The following is a 19,358-nucleotide window of genomic DNA, read 5'->3' on the forward strand; positions in this document are numbered from 1 at the left end:
TGATTGGCCTGCTAATTCCCCTGACCTGAACCCCATCGAGAATTTGTGGGGTATAGTTAAGAAGAAGATGAAAGACACCAGACCTACAAATGCAAATGAGCTGAAGGCCGCTATCGAAGCATCCTGGGCACCAGCTCAGTAGCCTAGATGGTAGGGCGCCCGCTTTGAGACTGGGAGGTCGCTGGTTCGCGCCTCGGCCGAGTCATACCTAAGACTTATAACAAAAGTAAAATGGCGGCGCCCTCTGTTGGCTGCGGCTGCATCGGCTCGCTACAACGGGTCAGGTGTATCGACATTTCGTTCTGTGTACATTGTTACAAAGAATGACAATACAAAGGAAATTATTTATTTATTTATTATCAATAACACCTCAGCAATGCCACAGGCTGATTGCCTCCATGCCACGCCGGATTGATGCAGTAATCCGTGCAAAAGGATTCCCAACCAAGTACTGAGTGCATCAATGGACATTTTCAAATGTTTGATTTAGTTTTGCTGTTATAAAATTATTTTTTTACTTGGTCTGAGGAAGTGTTCTAATATTTTGAGATAGGATTTTTGAGTTTTTTTCAGCTGTAAGCCAAAATCAGCAATATTCAAATAATAAAAGGCTTGAAATAGTTCAGTTGATGTTTAATGAATCCAGAATGTATGACATTTTTGTCATTTTAATTGCATTACAGAAAATAAAGAACTTTATCACAATATTCTAATTTTCTGAGACAGTCCTGTATATTAAAGAAGCATTCTTGTCGAGCTCAGAGGTTTTGTTTGATGGCTTGCCTAACAAAGAAATAATCCCAAAAAGAATAAAAGACATCCCCATGTCAGCCAGAAGTACTGAACGGCGAGTAGAGGAGCTGGCAGAAAATGTGAGAGAACAGCAGACAGCTGCTTTAAAGGAGGCCAGTGTATTCAGCATTGCACTTGTTGAAAGTGTGGATGTGAATGATATCCCACGTTTGGCAGTTATGGCAAGATACTGGGATGATTCCCCTGTAAGGGAAGAGCTCTGGTGCTTAAAGCCAATGCCTGAAACTACAAAAGGTGAAGATGTGGCCAAAGTTTTATTTGATTATTTTGAAGAGCAAGGGGTTGATATCAGCAAGATTTTTGCAGTGACAACAGATGGCGCCCCCGCCATGGTGGGGAGACAGAAAGGGGCTGTCACATTAATTGAGGAAAAGGTTGGTCATCCGATCATGAAGCTGCACTGCATAATTCACCAAGAACACCTGAGAGCAAAGATGTCCAAAACAGATCTTAATGATGTCGTTGCCATTGTGACAAACATAGTAAACTTCATTGTTCAACGGTCCACACTGACACACAGACAGTTCCAGGCCCTGCTTGTGGAACAAGACGCCACATACAAGGATCTCCCTCTGCACTCTGCGGAAAAATGTTGAAGCAGTTTGTGGGCTGCCTTAACGCAATTAAGACTTTCCTGCAAGAAAAAGGGCAAGACTACCCAGAACTGGAGGACAAGAAGTGGCTTCTGAAACTTGTGTTTGTCGCGGATATGACGGGACAACTCAACGAGCTCAATCTCAAACTCCAGGGTGCAGGGCAGACTGTGTTGGACATGTACGAGACATGGGCAGCTTTTGTTGCCAAATTGGCTGTTATGTCAAGTGACATATCTGCCTCAACCTACCACTACTTCAAACACTGCAGGCAGCTGTCAGCACAGCACAAAATCAGCCCCACTGACATATGCAAATACATCACGGTTTCAGGAGATTCAGAAGTATGGACCCCTGTTATCTTTCCTGATCAACCCCGAAAGCTTTGATGGACATGGCCTGCTGGAGTTACCTGAGATAGACTGGCTGGACACACAGGACGTGCAGATGCAGCTGATTGAATTGAAAACATCAGCACTGTGGAAATCAAAGTTTGCAGAGCTACAAAGAGAGCTGGAAACTGAATCTGTGCAAAATCAAGAGAAGGAAACTGAATCTGTGCGCGACCACTGTGCTCGCATTGCCACCTGTTGGCTGTCTGTACCAAAGAAGTTCAGGTGTCTAAGGAACATTGCACTTGCTTTGCTGTCAGTGTTCGGAGCCACATACATGTGTGAACAGATATTTTCACACATGAAGAGTGTGCTCAACCTGCAACGCAGTCGCCTCACCACTGACCACTCAGAGGCCTGCGTGCAGTTAAAAGTGACTAGGTACAACCCCAAGATAACAGAGCTGAGTAAAGTAAAACAGGGCAAAGGATCACATTAAGGTAGGCATCACTTTATATTTGTAATATGAAATCTGAACCGTGCATATAATTAACTGTTTAAGTTGCGAGTGAAAAAGATGAAATGTAAGAGCTGGCTGTTCTGACTTTGCAGATTAAAACAATGTGAGAGACCTGTACTGACGGGGAATCACACCTGCTCTCCTCCTGCTGTACTGTACTGTACGTGTGCGTTGCTGTTCAGCAGTTATTTCTGTTGCACTTATTTTCAAAAAGCCTTCTGCTTTGCTGCTGTTATTTCAAGTTTTTATATTTTCTACAATAAAATTTAATTGATAAATGGTATGGTAGCTGTCCATATCACTTGTTTTTTATTGTAATTCATTGTTGATAAAGAATGGTTGATTCTGGTTGATTCTTGTGATAAAAAGTTAAGTCAAGGATGGCTACAGGCCTTTCCACATGTTGCTCACATTAATTTTTTAGTTTATTGATGAACAAGAATAGTGCAAGATAAATTGGTCAGTTATATGATTTAATGTATTTCCATGTTGTATATATGGACAGCTCTGTTGGATGTAAAAATAAATTTGTGAAATCAGTGTTCTCGGTTGCCTGCATCCCTGCGTCCTAGACGCATCATTTTTGCCGGGGACGCATAGTCTCAAATCAACGTGCGTCCCCGGGACGCAAGTTTTTTGACACAAAATTGTCATTATTACCCAATTACATTTATTTAAACAAAGATTTAACGCAGTCCAAGCTTTTCGTCAGGCAGATCGGGCAGATGTTGTTTTGGTCTCGCGGTTCAAGTTTTCATCTGCACGCCGATCTCTAGTTGTGTAGTGAAAAGTCCGTCTCTTTTTAGAGAACCGATTTTTTCGGCTCAACTCATTAAAGAGAGCCGGCTCTCAAACGGCTCACTTGCTTTGATACATTATATTACAAATTATGATGTTGTATAAAGAAGTTAAGAAAAAAGGAAGTATAAAAGGAGAAAATGAAAAAAAAGACAGGTTTGTGGTTATCCCTTTAATCGGTATATTACCAACAATAATTTGATGCAGAAAATGAATTAATAATTTGATGATTGAAACTGAATGAATATATAGATTTTTATTATATATTTGGCACCGATTTACAATTTCAACCTCGATAACACTAAATTTTGGGGACCCATAGATCTCTGTTGGGACCCATAGATTTTAGAGCATGCGAGTCCCCGGGACCCATCACTTTTCAGAGGTAAAATGAACACTGGTGAAATATTAATTTTGGTGTGGCACACTGATTTACAAGGAAATTTGAAAGTGGCACGCCACACCAAAAAGGTTGCTGACCCCTGGTATAGGCAAACACTACACTAGTTTACGGTTCAGTTTTAATGTGAAAGTGCTCAAAATCAAGAGGATACCCTACCTTTCCATTTTGTTTTGTGAATGGTGAATCAAAGCTCTGTTACTGAATCATTAAAAAGTGTTACCTTGGCACTTCGGAAGCCAGTAATAAATGGTAGAAAGGCTCAGGACACTCTTGAGGACAGAGTCAGCTAGCTGCTCTCCAGCCTATAAGGGGAGGAGAAGAAAAACAAATTTTACATTTACGCACGTTGATCCCGTCACATTACCAAAATGCCCTGCTGACTAACTTGCTGAGATGGCAGTGGTGGTTGAGAGAAAGCCAGACTAACTTTGGTTGCTTCCTGTGATACCGCCTTTACTGCCTGGTCTACAACATACATGTTAAAGTTAAGCTTTACCCCCGTGTTAAATTGTAATGTATCTTCAAGACTCAACTCAATATGACCCAGAAGTTGGAGAGGTTGAAGTCTCCATCTGACTCATTGGATTCTCCATCTACAACAGAAAGAGGAATGTTAGGTAATAGCTTCTTTTACCGAAGTACAGTGACGTAAAACAGTGTTTGCCCCCTTCCTGGTATCTTTGCATAGTTATCATTCCAAAGGGTTAAGATAATCAAACCAATTTCTATATCACACAAGGACACACCAATGAAATAGAAAATGCAGCTTTGAAATGCTGATTGCATTTTTAAGGCACAGAAAAACTAATCTGGTCCGAGATTCAGTTGTTATTATACAAACTTATGCATGGACTTGCCCCCTCATATCTCTTAGATTTAATTTCCCCCTATGTTCTTGCTTGGAGCCTTTGCTCGGAAAATGCTGGTCTACTAGTGATCCCAAAAGATGAGAAGAGATCCGCAGATTTGAGAGCTTTCTCAATTCGGGCCCCGGTGCTGTGGACCGCTCTGCCCTCTGAGATTTGATCTACAACCTTAGTGGAACTGTTTGAATCTAGGCTTAAAACACAATTATTTTCTATAGCTTATGAATGACCTATAGGTTATGTTGGCAATGTCTGTGTATTGCAACATCCAGTCTGCATGCTCGAGAGCGTTCTCCATTCGTGCCCCGGTGCTGTGGAATGCTCTGCCTCCGGATATAAGATCTGCAACCTCTGTGGAAGTTTTTAAATCTAGACTTAAGACCCACTTCTATTCAATAACTTATGGTTGATGCCCACCTCATTCTTTCCTTTTCCTGTCTTTTTCCGACTGCCTGGCTGGTGGTGATGCAAGGGAGAAGAACAATTTGAGATGAGTCAGTGAACCAGTATTTGGACCTGAAAAGCATGTCAACGCCTGCATCGAGCGGCAGAAATGGGAAGCTGCATCGTTGCTGTAATGGACTTTTTGGGCTACTTTACAGGCTTGGGGCATCGTTGCTGTCATGCACTTACAGGACAAATGTCAACAGATTACCTATTGTTTTCTTTTATTGATGTTCACTACGTTTTGTGTACCCAATGTTAAATCTATTGCACCCTGGTCATCTTGGAAGGGGGATTATCATTTGTTAGGCCCTTTCTCAAAGTTTCTTTTTTCCTTGTGGTGACGTTTTGTCACTTGCGGTATGTCACTAAAAAGGGGGAAAACCAATGTAGAATCTGTTCCGGATACATTTTACGTTGTATAAATCAGGTATTGCTAAACAAACGTAGACGTCCCCCTTCTTTACTCATCTCTGAGTTGTTGCAGTTAGGTTAAATATTTGTAAAACACGCGCCCAGCGGGCAGACGTCATAAAACAAATCGCTTCTAGTTACATCCATATTTTTTTAGGTCCAAGTTAAACACCAATAAGTATGACCAGCTTAACTAGCATGGCGTTAACATTTTAGTTCGGCGCGGCAATCCCGAATTTAAGTGCGGGTAAACTGACCTCGAACTCGAGCGGTGATATATTTGACAGATTTCAGCAAGTTACGAAGAATCACACAGAAGCTTTCCGTTGCGTCGTCCTCCATGGCGGCCAACAAAATTGTTCCCCCAACGCGGTCGCCGTCTTCTGGAACTGAAATTTTGTAGTGATAGTGAAGCGGGGACCACAAAAACAAACACACAACACCGGAAGCTGAAGTCTAATATAAAACTTTCCAGGACATCTTGTTGTAATTCACTTTCGATCCTTGACACTTTCTCACCATCTTTTCAGCCTGGATAGTAGGCGACCGACACACAGGACACGGCTATGTGAAAATTCCCTAAATAAAATAGTAATCTCCAATGTTTTACATTAGTACTTAGGGGAAACTGAGTTTTCAGTAAATTATCACCCCTTGTGACAATCCAAACAATGAGCTTCTTATTTTTTTTTTGTCTGCGATGACCCTGGGGAATCGCTTACAATGTATCGCACAAAGAAAACAATGTGCAACTTTTTTTTCTAAAAAAATATTTAATTGAATACATTTAATAAATAAAGTCAAGTCAAGTCATTTTTATTTGTATAGCCCTAAATCACGAAGAGTCTCAAAGGGCTTCACAGATTATTACACTATATTACACAGACTATTTTTCAGCCGACGAGAAGAGTAGGTTATTCATATGGTATGGAGTAGAAGTGAGTTTTAAGCTTAGATTTAAACATTTCCACTGAGGTTGCAGATCGGATCTCAGGGGGAAGAGCATTCCACAGCACCGGTGCCCGGATGGAGAACTCTCTCGAACCAGCAGAACACATCTTTGCTCTTGGGATCACCAGAAGACCGGCACTCTCAGATCGTAGGCTTCGGACTGGGACATAGGGGGAAATCAGATATGAAAGATAAGAGGGAACAAGTCCATGTATGATTTCGTATAATACTAAGAGAACCTTGAAATCACATCTAAGGCTAACTGGGAGCCAATGCAGGTTAGCCAAAATCGGTGTTATGTGATCGTACTTTTTTGTCCTAGTTAAAAGCCTCGCTGTGGCATTTTGTACCAGCTGAAGAGACTTGATTCTAGACTTCGGGAGACCAGAGAGTAGTGCATTACAGTAATCGAGACGGGAGGTAACAAACGCATGAATTATAATTTCCGCATCCGACTGAGACAGTATTGAACGGATTTTAGCAATGTTACGAAGATGGAAGAAAGCGGTTCTAGTAATTTTCTTCACATGCGTTACAAAGGATAGATCAGGGTCAAATATGACACCTACATTTTTAACTGAGTCACTCTGTGTGATGTGACATTTGTCAATGTTCACAGCAGTTTTTGAGAATAAGTCACGGCATTTAGATGGACCAATGACTAACATTTCGGTCTTTTCAGAGTTAAGACGCAAGAAATTGAGTGACATCCACTCTTTTATCTCAATGAGGCAGGCCTCCAAATTTCCACAGTTTAGTGTGGGAGATTCCTCCAACGGAAGATATAGTTGAGTGTCGTCTGCGTAGCAGTGGAAGCTGATATTGTACTTGCGAATAATATCACCTAATGGAAGCATGTAAATGCTGAAAAGAAGGGGGCCAAGCACTGAACCCTGCGGAACACCACAGGTAACATTAAAGGGCTCAGATGTCATTTCGCCATTTTTAACACAGTGCGTCCTATCTGAGAGGTAGGATCTGAACCACGAGAGGACGGTTCCTGAGAGACCAATCCATTTTTCCAACCGTTCTAGTAGGAAATTGTGGTGCACTGTGTCAAAAGCAGCACTAAGATCCAGCAGCAGCAAAAGTGATGAAGCGCCAGAATCCATTGCCAGTAGGAGATCATTTGTTACCTTGATCAGAGCTGTCTCAGTAGAGTGGTTAGCCCTGAATCCTGATTGCATAGATTCAAAAAGGTTATTCTCGGATATGAAATCATTCAGCTGCTGTGCCACTACTTTTTCAAGTACTTTAGAAAGGAAAGGTAGGTTTGACACAGGTCTATAATTACATAAGATTTCTGGATCAAGGTTGGGTCGTTTCAGTGTGGGTTTAATAACGGCGGACTTAAAAGCTGCTGGAACTACACCTGAAGAGAGTGATATGTTTATAATATTTAGAACTGAAGGTCCAAGGACGCCAAAAAGACTTTTAATAAGTGAACCTGGGAGCGAGTCTAACTGGCAAGTTGTCGGTTTGGCCGCATTCACCACCTGTTTGAGATCATCAAGTGACAGTTCACTAAAACTGGACAATTTCCCTGGACAGCCACCCTGTCGTGCATTTGTAGATTTCAGCCCTTTAATATGTGTGGTATTAATAATGTCTTAAACAATTTCTTCCTGTATGCATTAAATCTTCTTAGTAAAGAAGAGCACTCCCATATTTAGCAGAATTTCAGGGGGGTGTATGTAACGGGTGTGATAATAACTTTTATTTTATTGAAATTCCTGCTAAAATATGTGTATAGTTTTTGGTAAATGTCCTGCAATGCTGAGTCCAACAGTGCCATCTGCTGGTATGGGGTGGGGTTTGGTTTTGGCTTCTAACATGTGACCAGGAGGTGGGGTTTGTTGTCAGTTTTACCAGAGTACTACAAAGGTAAGACATATCTTTTGGTGCTCCACAAAATAAGTTAATTTTAAACTTTATAACCCCAGCTGACAAATCTCTCAACATGCATAGTAATGTGATTGATATTGTCAAGCTGTTTAGGTTTATTTTCGTTTTGTTTCTGTTTTACTAAATATTAATTCCCCTTGTAGAGATCAAAGAGATCTGACCCAGCAGAAAAAGCTAATGTTGTGACTCATCCATTTGCAGGTAAATTGTACCCATTTTTATACTCATTATTGTTTTTATTCCCATTTTTCATATACATTAAAAAAAAGGATGATGTTGGTTAAAATTCAGAGTAAAGAAAAACATGTTGAATTCATTGTAAACGTTAAAAATCCACTATACGATCTCTTGCTAAAAGTATCTTGTTAAAATGCAAAGATTTATACATGTATTGTGATATTCTAAAATGTATTTTCTGTAAAGTGAAAAGAAAGCTCTTTGATATGCTTTGTTGTCAGTTTTACTAGAGTACTACAAAGAGATCAAAGAGATCTGACCCAGCAGAAAAAGCTAATGTTGTGACTCATCCATTTGCAGAAACTGTAATAATAAAAACCTCATCATCCAGTCCAGCGTGAATGTGGATCTTTGGTGGGACACGTACACCGCGGTTACATTGGCAGAGTGCGTCGAACTATCTGCGATAGTCTGTTGCCTTATAAGCAATGCTACAGTGTCAAGGAGGACTTTGGGATTGTTCTTTTGAGACGCAATCACCTTCGAAAGGTAGGCCGATTTTGCAGAGGCAAGGGCCGCTTTATACTTTAACAAGCTGTCACACCAGGTTTGATGGAAAACCTCAAGCTTGGTAGTGCGCCATTTTCTTTCCAATTTCCTGCATTCTTGTTTAAGCGTTCTAGTTTCATCAGTAAACCAAGGCGTGCGTCTTTCAGGACGTAATGTAAGCTTTATGGGCGCTATTGAATCCAGGACACTAGTCAGGGTAGTATTGAACTCATTCATGAGTGAGTCAATCGAGCCATTGTATGAAGGAAAGGACGCAACTGCTCCAGGAAGGAGTTCAAAGAGCTCAGAAACTGTGCCAGTGCTTATATTGCATCCGCTAAATCCTTCTGCTTTTTTAGCACTACATTTAGCTAGCACCTCAAATGTAACTAAATAATGATCCGAGATAACGGTAGTACACGGTAACACCATAGTGTTTGAGGTTAAAACTCCTCGAGTCAGAACCAAGTCTAGCCTGTTTCCATCTTTATGGGTTGGCAAATCAACCAGTTGATTAAAACCAAATGCATCAATTAGAGACCGAAACGCAATAGTAAGTGAACTGAGTGGGGAGTTCATATGAATGTTAAAGTCCCCCATAATTATAATTTTGTCTGCATAGGTTACTAGTTTGGACAAAAGTTCAGCAAATTCGTCTAAGAAAGAAATAAATAAAAAATCTTGCGGTCCTTAGTGGTAATATTGTTAAGAGGACTTTAAGTTCATGTGCCCAAAACATGGGTGTCATTTCAGTTCGGGGGCCACACGGCAGAAAAAAAATATTCCAACAGGGGTTGGACAAGTTCCATAACAGGCTTAGGGAGTAACAAAAACCTGTAATAGCGTTGCGTAGTTAGGATAGAAAAATGTACTTGTGTTCCGTGACAGTTACAGAAAAATATATAATTAAATTGCTGGTACATTCAGAAAAATAGGGCTTACATCGGATGATTACATTTTTATCATATTGCACACTTCAGAGGACAATGATAAAATCCAGGGTGGATTGGTTTTAACATTCATTCTTTTACTCATTCGCATTAGTTTGGGTTTACATGAAATTAAATGAAATGATCTGCATTTAAATAGCGCTTTTCAAGTCAATGACTTCCCAAAGCGCTTTACAGTGTGCTTCACATTTCCCAACAGCGGCCTTGCATTGCAGCCATGTAAGACACTAACCTGCTTAATGGGGGTATTAGGGGTTCAGTGTCTTACCCAAGGACACTTCGACATGCAACACGGATAAGCCGGGATTCGAACTGGGATCCCTTGATCCCAAGACAAGCGCTCTACCTCCTGAGCTACTGCCGCCCCATTCACATTCACCGAGTCCATGGGCTCCTCTCTGTGGACACGCGCGCTCTCAAACACTCGCTCACTCCCAGGACACCCGCAGGTGCCTGAGTACAAAATATACCTATTTGACCACAAAACTTACAACAAAGTACCATTTACTGTTTTAAAGTGCAAATAACGCGACTAAGTCAACAACAAGTATGAACTTGCAAATGAAATGATTCATGAAATGTAATGACCTCTTCCACGGCATCTTCTCAAGCATCAATTCATTCAATTCATGCACCCTAAATAATGTGCTGACAGACTAGTTGTGTCCATCATAAATTGAATCACTGACACTAAAGAGACAAAGAGAAATGTCAAGACATCCCACATTTTTTGGGGGACATTCAGAAGGTTTTTGTGTGTTTAAAACAATATTGGGTTCTTCATATGTTTTTATGTGATCTAAAACAAAGCATATTTTTCAGCCACGTTAAAGAGAAAGTTTTATTTTTTGCTCAATACGTTATTTTACGTGGTTAAAATGTAATTACTTATTTTTTGGACCACAAACAACTACAGTACATGATTTTGGTTTCTTCTATTTTAAGGTTACAGCCGGACTAATAATTGATCTCAAACCAAATTTTGTAATTGTGTTTATATTTACTTTATTTTTGTCTTTTATTAGCATATTTAATATTGTATTAATAGAAAAGTACTTGAAAGTAATCAAGTTACATTACGCTTCTGCTGTCCAGCTTTGTATTTATTGTCTTCAAGCTAGTCCAGCAAAAATATTTTCGAAAACGTTCTACTTGCTTATATTCGGGCAATTTTGCATTTTGTAATCAGGATGGAAAAACTGTAAAAAATGCCTCACCATTAGCTGGAAAAGTCAGGTCAAGTCAAATGTATTTAATCACAAGATGTCTCAAAGGACTGCACCGAATTACAATTGCATCATCGCCTGATCTTAAACCAACATGCGGGGAAGGAAAAACTCAAAACATCAGCGTGAGGAAAAAGGAAATCTTTAGAAGGGACAAATGAAGGTAAACTGCAATCACATTTTTCAGCAGGTAACTAGTAACTGTATCGGAAAACATTTTTACAGGAACCCTCCCAACCCTGTACATTAATGGCATGAAAATTGTGCCTTAGCTGGAGAACTGCTTTTTTTGGAGGCTCACGCTTAAATTATAATTCAGGGATGTCATGTCAAGTCAAGTCATGTTTATTTGTATAGCAATTAATCACAAGGAGTCTCAAAGGGCTGCACAGACCACAACTATTGCAAACCACTGACTATTATAACACTGCTCCCCGATCTAAAACCAAAAGGGCCAGGAAAAACAAAAAAAGCTCAGTTGAGGAAATTGAAAAAACCTTGAAAGGGACCGCACATGTGATAATCCCCCTTCCAGGATGACCAGGCTGCAATGGATGTTGCATTAACAAACAATAAACTTAAAAATAATGCATAAAATAATTCAAGTATTATATAAAATCAAAATTAAATTGAAAGGATGACCAGGTTGCAATGGATGTAGAATTAACAAACAATACATAGGTTTTGTCAACATATGATTGTCAGGCGGGACGGAAAGAAAACTGAGATCACTTGCACTCGTTTATTGGTTTTTATTGGAAGGAAGGAATGACAAGACGATTTATAAGATTTCTTAGAGTGATCTTTAAGTCTTTTGCTTTCTTTTTGTTAATTGATGAAAATGTTTTCTGATGGATTTCATATCCATTATTGACAGAAGCTAAAGCTTCTTTAAACTTCTGCAAAGACATCTATGTGTTATTCTTTTCAATTATGTATTTTTCCTATTGCGTTTAATACTTTAATTTTTATTAAAATAACAACAGGATGGGCTTCCTGAATGTTCTCTGGTTGATTCATGGTAGTCAGCAATTACAGTCACAGCAGGTGCTTTTGGGTGTAGTGCGTGGCTTTGGCGACATTTAGTGGACAAATTTAAGATTGCAGCTCATTGTTTCACCCATTTTTCTCTTGTGCTTCTCTCATTATTGTCTCTCGGGCCACTTAAAATGATGTGTCGGGCCACATTTGGCCCCAGGCCATGAGATTGACACCTGTAGCCTCAAATATGGGGACCTGAAGGCTATGAATTTTGCCTAATGGCTTATTGTTTAAAATACATTTGCATATTATTTAGCGCCTCCTACCTGTGAAAAACTGTATTCATTAAAAAAAAACAATAATTTGAATTATAAGCAGAAAAAGATGAACTAAAATGTAAACGTCGCTTTTTAAAATACTTGTAAGTTGAGAAATTGATTTTTTTTTTTTTATAATATGAGGCACACCTAGGAGCTGACATCATCTTGCTGCCATGGGTTCACCCCAAAAAAAAAAACTCCTTGTGAAAACTGCTTTATTTGCAGAAGTGCCCAAGTTGTTCATTTAAAATTGGTAGTGGATTGACCATAGTTCAAAACCACAACAAGGCCTAACTTCCTATTAATTAAGCTTCCGGTGATGTTGATTATGAATGACAGTAACTCCAACCAAAACTTTAACCCTAACCCCAAGATATGACAAAAACCCTGAACTTGGCATCAGCACTATAACACCAACCCGTGAATTGCTGTAAGAGTAAAGCAGGCCTCTTACCACCTAGTTCCCACCAAAACCCTAAACTTAACACCACATAAAACCCTTACCCTAACTCTAACATAAATCCTAAAAACAACCCTAGCTTCAATCAAAACCCTAATCCTAACTTCCAGAAAAAAACCTAAATTAACTCCAACCAAAACCCTAATTCTAATCCTAACGCCAACAAAATAACAGAACCCTTAGTATAAGTACTGGCTTGAGTGGGGATTGAATTTACCCCCCTAAATTATATATGCTGGCTACTTACCAGTTAAACTAATCTGAGCTCCAAGCAAAATCCCAACCCTAAACATAGCTGCAAGTAAAAACTTAAACCAAACTCCAACACTATAACGAGTAATGTTGGAAAAGTATCGGATTTTCTGGAATCAGACCCAAAATCCTCTATAGATAAACATGTTTTTTTACCAATTGAGCTACTGGTTATGTGGGTGTAGAGAGACCCTAACTCCATGTGAGACCCTATCCGAAAAGCTAAACTGATTTACCACCAAAACCGTTACCATAACCCCAACTAAACCCTAACCCAAGATCCATCCAAAACCCTAACATTTAACCTGTATTTGGCGCTCGCTTGACTGTGGATCAAATTCACAAGCGTATATGTGTAACCGAATGTTATTGTAACGGGTGTAATAATAACTTTTGTTTTATTGAAATTCCTGCTGAAATATGTCTATAGTTTTTGGTAAGTGTCCTGCAATGATGAGTCCAACAGTGCCACCTGCTGGTATGGGGTGGGGTTTGGTTTTGGCTTTGGACATGTGACCGGAAGGCGGGGTTTGTTGTCAGTCTACAGAGAGAGCTGCTAACGGTAAGACACATCTTTTGGTACTCCACAAAAGAAGCTAATTTTAAACATTATAACCCCAGCTGACAAATCTCTCAACATGCACAGTAATGTGATTGATGTTGTCAAGCTGTTTGGATTTATTTTAGTTTTGTTTCTGTTTTACTAAAATGTCAATTCCCCTTCTAGAGAACAAAAAGAGATCAAAGCCAGCAGAAAAGCTAATGTTGTGACTCATTTCATCTGCAGGTAAATTGTATCCGTTTTTACACTCATTATTGTTCTTATTTCTATTTTCTCATGTATGTAACGGGTGTAGTAATAACTTTTGTTCTATTGAAATTCCTGCTGAAATATGTGTATAGTTTTTGGTAAATGTCCTGCAATGCTGAGTCCAACAGTGCCATCTGCTGGTATGGGGTGGGGTCTGGTTTTGGCTTCTAACATGTGACCAGGAGGCGGGGTTTGTTGTTAATCTTACCAGAGAGAACTACAAAGGTAAGACATATCTTTTGGTGCTCCACAAAAGAAGTTCATTTTAAACATTATAACCCCAGCTGCCAAATCTCTCACCATGCATAGTAATGTGATTGATATTGTCAAGCTGTTTAGGTTTATTTTCGTTTTGTTTCTGTTTTACTAAATATTAATTCCCCTTGTAGAGATCAAAGAGATCAGACCCAGCAGAAAAAGCTAATGTTGTGACCCCTCCCTTTGCAGGTAAATTGTACCCATTTTTATACTCATTATTGTTTTTATTCCTATTTTCTCATATACATTAAAAAAGGATGATGTTGGTTAAAATTCAGACTAAAGAAAAACATGTTGAATTCATTGTAAACGTTAAAAATCCACTATACGATCTCTTGTTAAAAGTATCTTGTTAAAATGTAAAGATGTAAAAATGTATTGTGATATTCTAAAATGTATTTTCTGTAAAGCTCTTTGATATGCTTTGTTGTTAGTCTTACCAGAGAGAACTACAAAGAGATCAGACCCAGCGGAAAAAGCTAATGTTGTGACTCATCCATTTGCAGAAACTGTAATAATAAAAACTTCATCATCCAGTCCAGCGTGAATGTGGATCTTTGGTGGGACACGTACACCGCGGTTACATATATATTAAAAAGGATGATGTTGGTTAAAATTCAGACTAAAGAAAAATGTGTTAAATTCATTGTAAACGTTAAAAAAAATCCACTATACAATCTCTTGTTAAAAGTATCTTCTTGAAATGTATTTAAAAATGAATTGTGATATTCTAAAATATATTTTATGTAAATTGAAAAGAAAGCTCTTTGATATGCTTTTGGGCAGTCTACAGAGAGAGCTGCTAAAGAGATCAAAGCCAGCAGAAAAGCTAATGTTGTGACTCATTTAATCTGCAGAAACTGTAATAAAAACCTCATCATCCAGTCCAGCGTGAATGTGGATCTTTGGTGGGACAGGTTCACCGCGGCTTCATTATTACCAGTTGAGGTACTGGTGAGTGAGATATGAAGCAACCCTAACTGCGAACAAAATCCTAAAGTTAACCGTTGTTCCAACCAAAATCTTAAACCAAACTCCCACCAAAACCCAACTGCCACCAAAACACCAATACTTACCCCAACCCCAACACAATACCAAAAACCCATTCATTTATCACTAGCTTGCCTCAGGATCAAACCCACAGCCCTGTACTGGCATCACACCAGCTGAGCTATGATTGATGTAGCTCCAAATAGTCTTACTCTAGCTGCAAAACTCTAAACCTAGCTCCCATCAAATCTTTGACCCTAGCTCCGACCTAAACTCGTACCCTAGTTTTGACAATACCACTCACAATGAAAATAATACTGCCGTAACTGGGGGTCGAACCTCGCACCCTGTATGTTTTATGCTGGCTTCTGTCGGAGTTATATAAAGATATAGAATCATTGCTAGCAAAAATATTCAAGTCGAGACACTTATAAAGTTTAAAACTACTTCGCGAATGTAGTGAGCCCGGGTTTGGCCGCCCAGGCCGAACTGACAACATCCGGGTCAGTAGGCGTGTTTATTGAGAGTTCACGCATGAGCAGTGAATGGATGGAGTTGCGCATGCGTATTACATTACATACAATAAAAAAAAATGGAATTAGACTGAAAATATGGATCTTTGAAACGTGACTATGTGTGTGTGTGTGTAATGATTACTTGCATATTGGAACTAGAAAAACAGGTTAAACAAGTAGATTTCATTGCATAGGAATCCGAGAAATACACAACTAAAATTAGCTTACTTTACACTACTTAAAAGTTGAGCTTGCAGTGATTAGGTTGTCAATAAACCTTATCTCCAAGTGAGACCCTAACCCTAGCTCCACCCAAAACCCCCAAAATAACCTTAACCAATATTGTATTAGTTTAACTGAAGATTGAACTCACAACTTTGTATGTTTAATACAATTCTCTTACCAGTTGAGCCACCAATATTGCAGGTATTGAATAATCCTAGCTTTAATTAAGAATCCAAACCTAGCTCCGAAACTGGCTCGAGTTCGGACTAAAACCAGTACCCTAACTCCAACCCTTACTCCAAACAAAACACAAAACCAAGTTCCAACAAAACCCTAACTCTGACATTAAACCTGGAATTGGTCCTGGTTTGACTGGTAATAAAAGCCACAAAGCTGTGTAACATTACCTTCCTACCAGTTGAGCTAGACGTGAAAACCCTAATTTCACCCAAAATCCCAACTCTAGTTCCAAGGAAACCCCTAACTTCAACCAAAAACCTAATCCAAACTCTATCTTGACCCCTAACCCTTGTATCAACCAAATACAACCCAACCCTTGATCCAACACTATTTCACTAGCCCTGGATATTGTACCAGTGATGTGGTTGTGAAGTAACCCTAACTCCAAATAATACTTAAATCTTAGCTCCAAACACTGCACTAGCTCCCACCAAAACCATAATCCCAACTACAACAAAAACCCTCATACTAATCCTAACCCAAACTTGAACCCTAACCTTAACCCCAGTATCAACCAATATCGTATTTGTTTAACTGAGGATTAAACTGACAATCTTAGATAGAGTATATAGAGTACTATTCTCTTAGCAGTTGAGCAAGTCCTGAATAGCCCGTCTTTTCGGATCATATATAACCATTCAATATAGCGACTACCATGTAGTTAGATAGCGATTTCGAATAAATTATTTAGTACTACGCTGAAAGAAAACTTCAAAAAAGTTTTCAAAACATCTCTTTAAGTTGGCTCTTAGAAGTGAACGTTGGGAGGATGTATGCCAATAAACAATGTTAGCCAATATATGGCTCACCTGAACATCTTTAAGTGCTTTAAAACTATCCTAAACCATACAAGACACTATTGCCTTTTTAACCCTTCTAGCACGTCATCTAATCCTACTAAGATGGAAGTCGTCAGTCTCACGTTCCCACACTCTACGGGTGAAATCTTCACAGCAATGTTAACATCTGGGGACTAAAAATATACTTAAGAATTCTGTGAATATATTCTACGCAAGATGGTCAAGTTTATTTTTTAATTATGTTAGAAAAATACATTTCCCACATATCCCAATTGATTAATCCACATGGTGTCATCTCCTGATAACTGTTCCAACCTCCTCGTTGAATTCTTAACTTTACTGCCTCATGTGTATGATGCTGTGCATGGGTAATTATTGATTGGGCTATTTTATTTAACAATTATGCATTCAGGTGTCTCATGTGTGGGGAGCCACCCATCACAAAAGCTCTATTTACATTATGTGCTATTTTTTGAGGTTTGACAAGGTACTGTTATTTTTTCTGTTTTCTTATTGCTTTTTCTTTACCTGCTGTTATTGTTGCTGTCCGTGTGTTTCTTTTATTTTAGACTCTCACTCTGGATGCTGTATTACCATTGGATGAGCTGAAATATTTTTAAGTTTATCTATGTGACCAAAAATCCAATTAAGTTTTCTCTAAATGCCTTTGCCAGTTTGTCTTTATTTTTTCCCCTTTTTAAGTGATTCCATCCACAGTGTAACAGTATTTGGTAATGTAGGGATCAAAGCAACAAAAACAACCTCAAGAGCCATTTGAGTCATATGGAAGATATCTATATCTATCTATCTATCTCTCTCTCTCTCTATATATATATCTATATCTATCTATATAAATCTATATCTATATACTGGACTGTCTCAGAAAATTAGAATATTGTGATAAAGTTCTTTATTTTCTGTAATGCAATTAAAAAAACAAAAATGTCATACATTCTGGATTCATTACACATCAACTGAACTATTTCAAGCCTTTTATTATTTGAATATTGCTGATTTTGGCTTACAGCTGAAAAAAACTCAAAAATCCTATCTCAAAATATTAGAATACTTCCTCAGACCAAGTAAAAAAATAATTTTATAACAGCAAAAGTAAATCAAACATTTGAAAATGTCCATTGATGCACTCAGTACTTGGTTGGGAATCCTTTTGCACGGATTACTGCATCAATCCGGCGTGGCATGGAGGCAATCAGCCTGTGGCATTGCTGAGGTGTTATTGATGCCCAGGATGCTTCGATAGCGGCCTTCAGCTCATTTGCATTTGTAGGTCTGGTGTCTTTCATCTTCTTCTTAACTATACCCCACAAATTCTCGATGGGGTTCAGGTCAGGGGAATTAGCAGGCCAATCAAGGACAGTGATGCCATGGTCAGTGCACCAGTTACTGGTGGTTTTGGCACTGTGGGCAGGTGCCAGATCATGCTGGAAAATGAAATACTCATCTCCATAGAGCTTTTCAGCAGATGGAAGCATGTAGTGCTCTAAAATCTCTTGGTACACAGTTGCATTTACTCTGGACTTGATGAAACACAGTGGACCAACACCAGCAGCTGACATGGCTCCCCAAACCATTGCTGACTGTGGGAACTTCACACTGGATTTCAAGCAACTTGGATTTTGCTCCTCTCCAGCCTTTCTCCAGACTTTGGCGCCTTGACTTCCAAATGAAATGCAAAACTTGCTTTCGTCTGAAAAGAGGACTTTGGACCACTCTGCAACTGTCCAGTGCTTCTTCTCCATAGCCCAAGTCAGACGCTTCTTCCGTTGTCTTGAGTTCAGAAGTGGCTTGACCATGGGAATACGGCTATTGTAGCCCATTTCCCGGACACGTCTGTGAACTGTGGCTTTTGATACCTGGACTCCAGCTTCAGCCCACTGTCTTTGAAGCTCCCTCAAATTCTGGAAGCGGCTCTTCTTCACAATTTTGTTAAGGCTGTGGTCATCTCTCTTGGTTGTGCAGCGTTTCCGGCCACATTTTTCCCTTCCAACAGACTTTTTGTGGATATGCTTTGAAACTGCACTCTGTGAACAGCCTGCTCTTTGAGAAATTTCTTTTTGTGTCTTACCCTCCTGATGGAGGGTATCAATGATGGTCCTCTGGACAGCAGTCAGATCAGCAGTGATTTAGTTTACTGAACCAAGCTGAGTGTTTTTAAGGCTCAGGAAACCCTCGCAAGGTGTTTAGAGTTAATTAGATGATTCAGGTGATTAGTTGAATAGCCTACTTGTATACTTTTTCACGATATTCTAATATTTTGAGATAGGATTTTTGAGTTTTCTTAAGCTGTAAGCCAAATTCAGCAATATTAAAATAATAAAAGGCTTGAAATAGTTCAGTTGATGTGTAATGAATCCAGAATGTATGACATTTTTGTTTTTTTAATTGCATTACAGAAAATAAAGAACTTTATCACAATATTCTAATTTTCTGAGACAGTCCAGTATATGAGAGAGAGAGACTCACCAGACGTCTAGCTACAGTTTATTCGCCGAGAAACGTAGCAAAGACAAACAGGAACACACTCGACGGACAGGGAGACACAAA

The 19,358-nt window shown here is 39.2% G+C and overlaps 1 protein-coding gene across 7 annotated transcripts in view; it reads right to left on the reverse strand.

Annotated features, from left to right (window-relative positions):
* The window catches only part of ccndbp1 (cyclin D-type binding-protein 1), a 121,455-nt gene that overhangs the window by 23,024 nt on the left and 79,073 nt on the right, over positions 1–19,358 (reverse strand). For 2 of the 7 annotated variants that reach the window (XM_088337445.1, XM_088337443.1), the window contains exons 1-5: positions 5,703–5,829; positions 5,441–5,572; positions 3,993–4,052; positions 3,845–3,924; positions 3,680–3,761 (exon numbers count right to left, since the gene is read on the reverse strand). In XM_088337445.1, the coding sequence (XP_088193571.1) occupies positions 3,680–3,761; positions 3,845–3,924; positions 3,993–4,052; positions 5,441–5,525 (307 nt within the window). In that variant the 5' untranslated portion in view covers positions 5,526–5,572; positions 5,703–5,829. Of the gene's footprint in view, positions 1–3,679; positions 3,762–3,844; positions 3,925–3,992; positions 4,053–5,440; positions 5,681–5,702; positions 5,834–19,358 lie in introns of those variants that run through there. The other 5 variants (XM_088337447.1, XM_088337444.1, XM_088337440.1 and 2 more) reach the window with 4 other exon arrangements.

Source organism: Urocampus carinirostris, chromosome 6 (genome assembly GCF_059441175.1).
Source record: "Urocampus carinirostris isolate Australia breed hairy pipefish chromosome 6, RoL_Ucar_1.0, whole genome shotgun sequence".
NCBI classification, from domain to species: Eukaryota; Metazoa; Chordata; class Actinopteri; order Syngnathiformes; family Syngnathidae; genus Urocampus; species Urocampus carinirostris.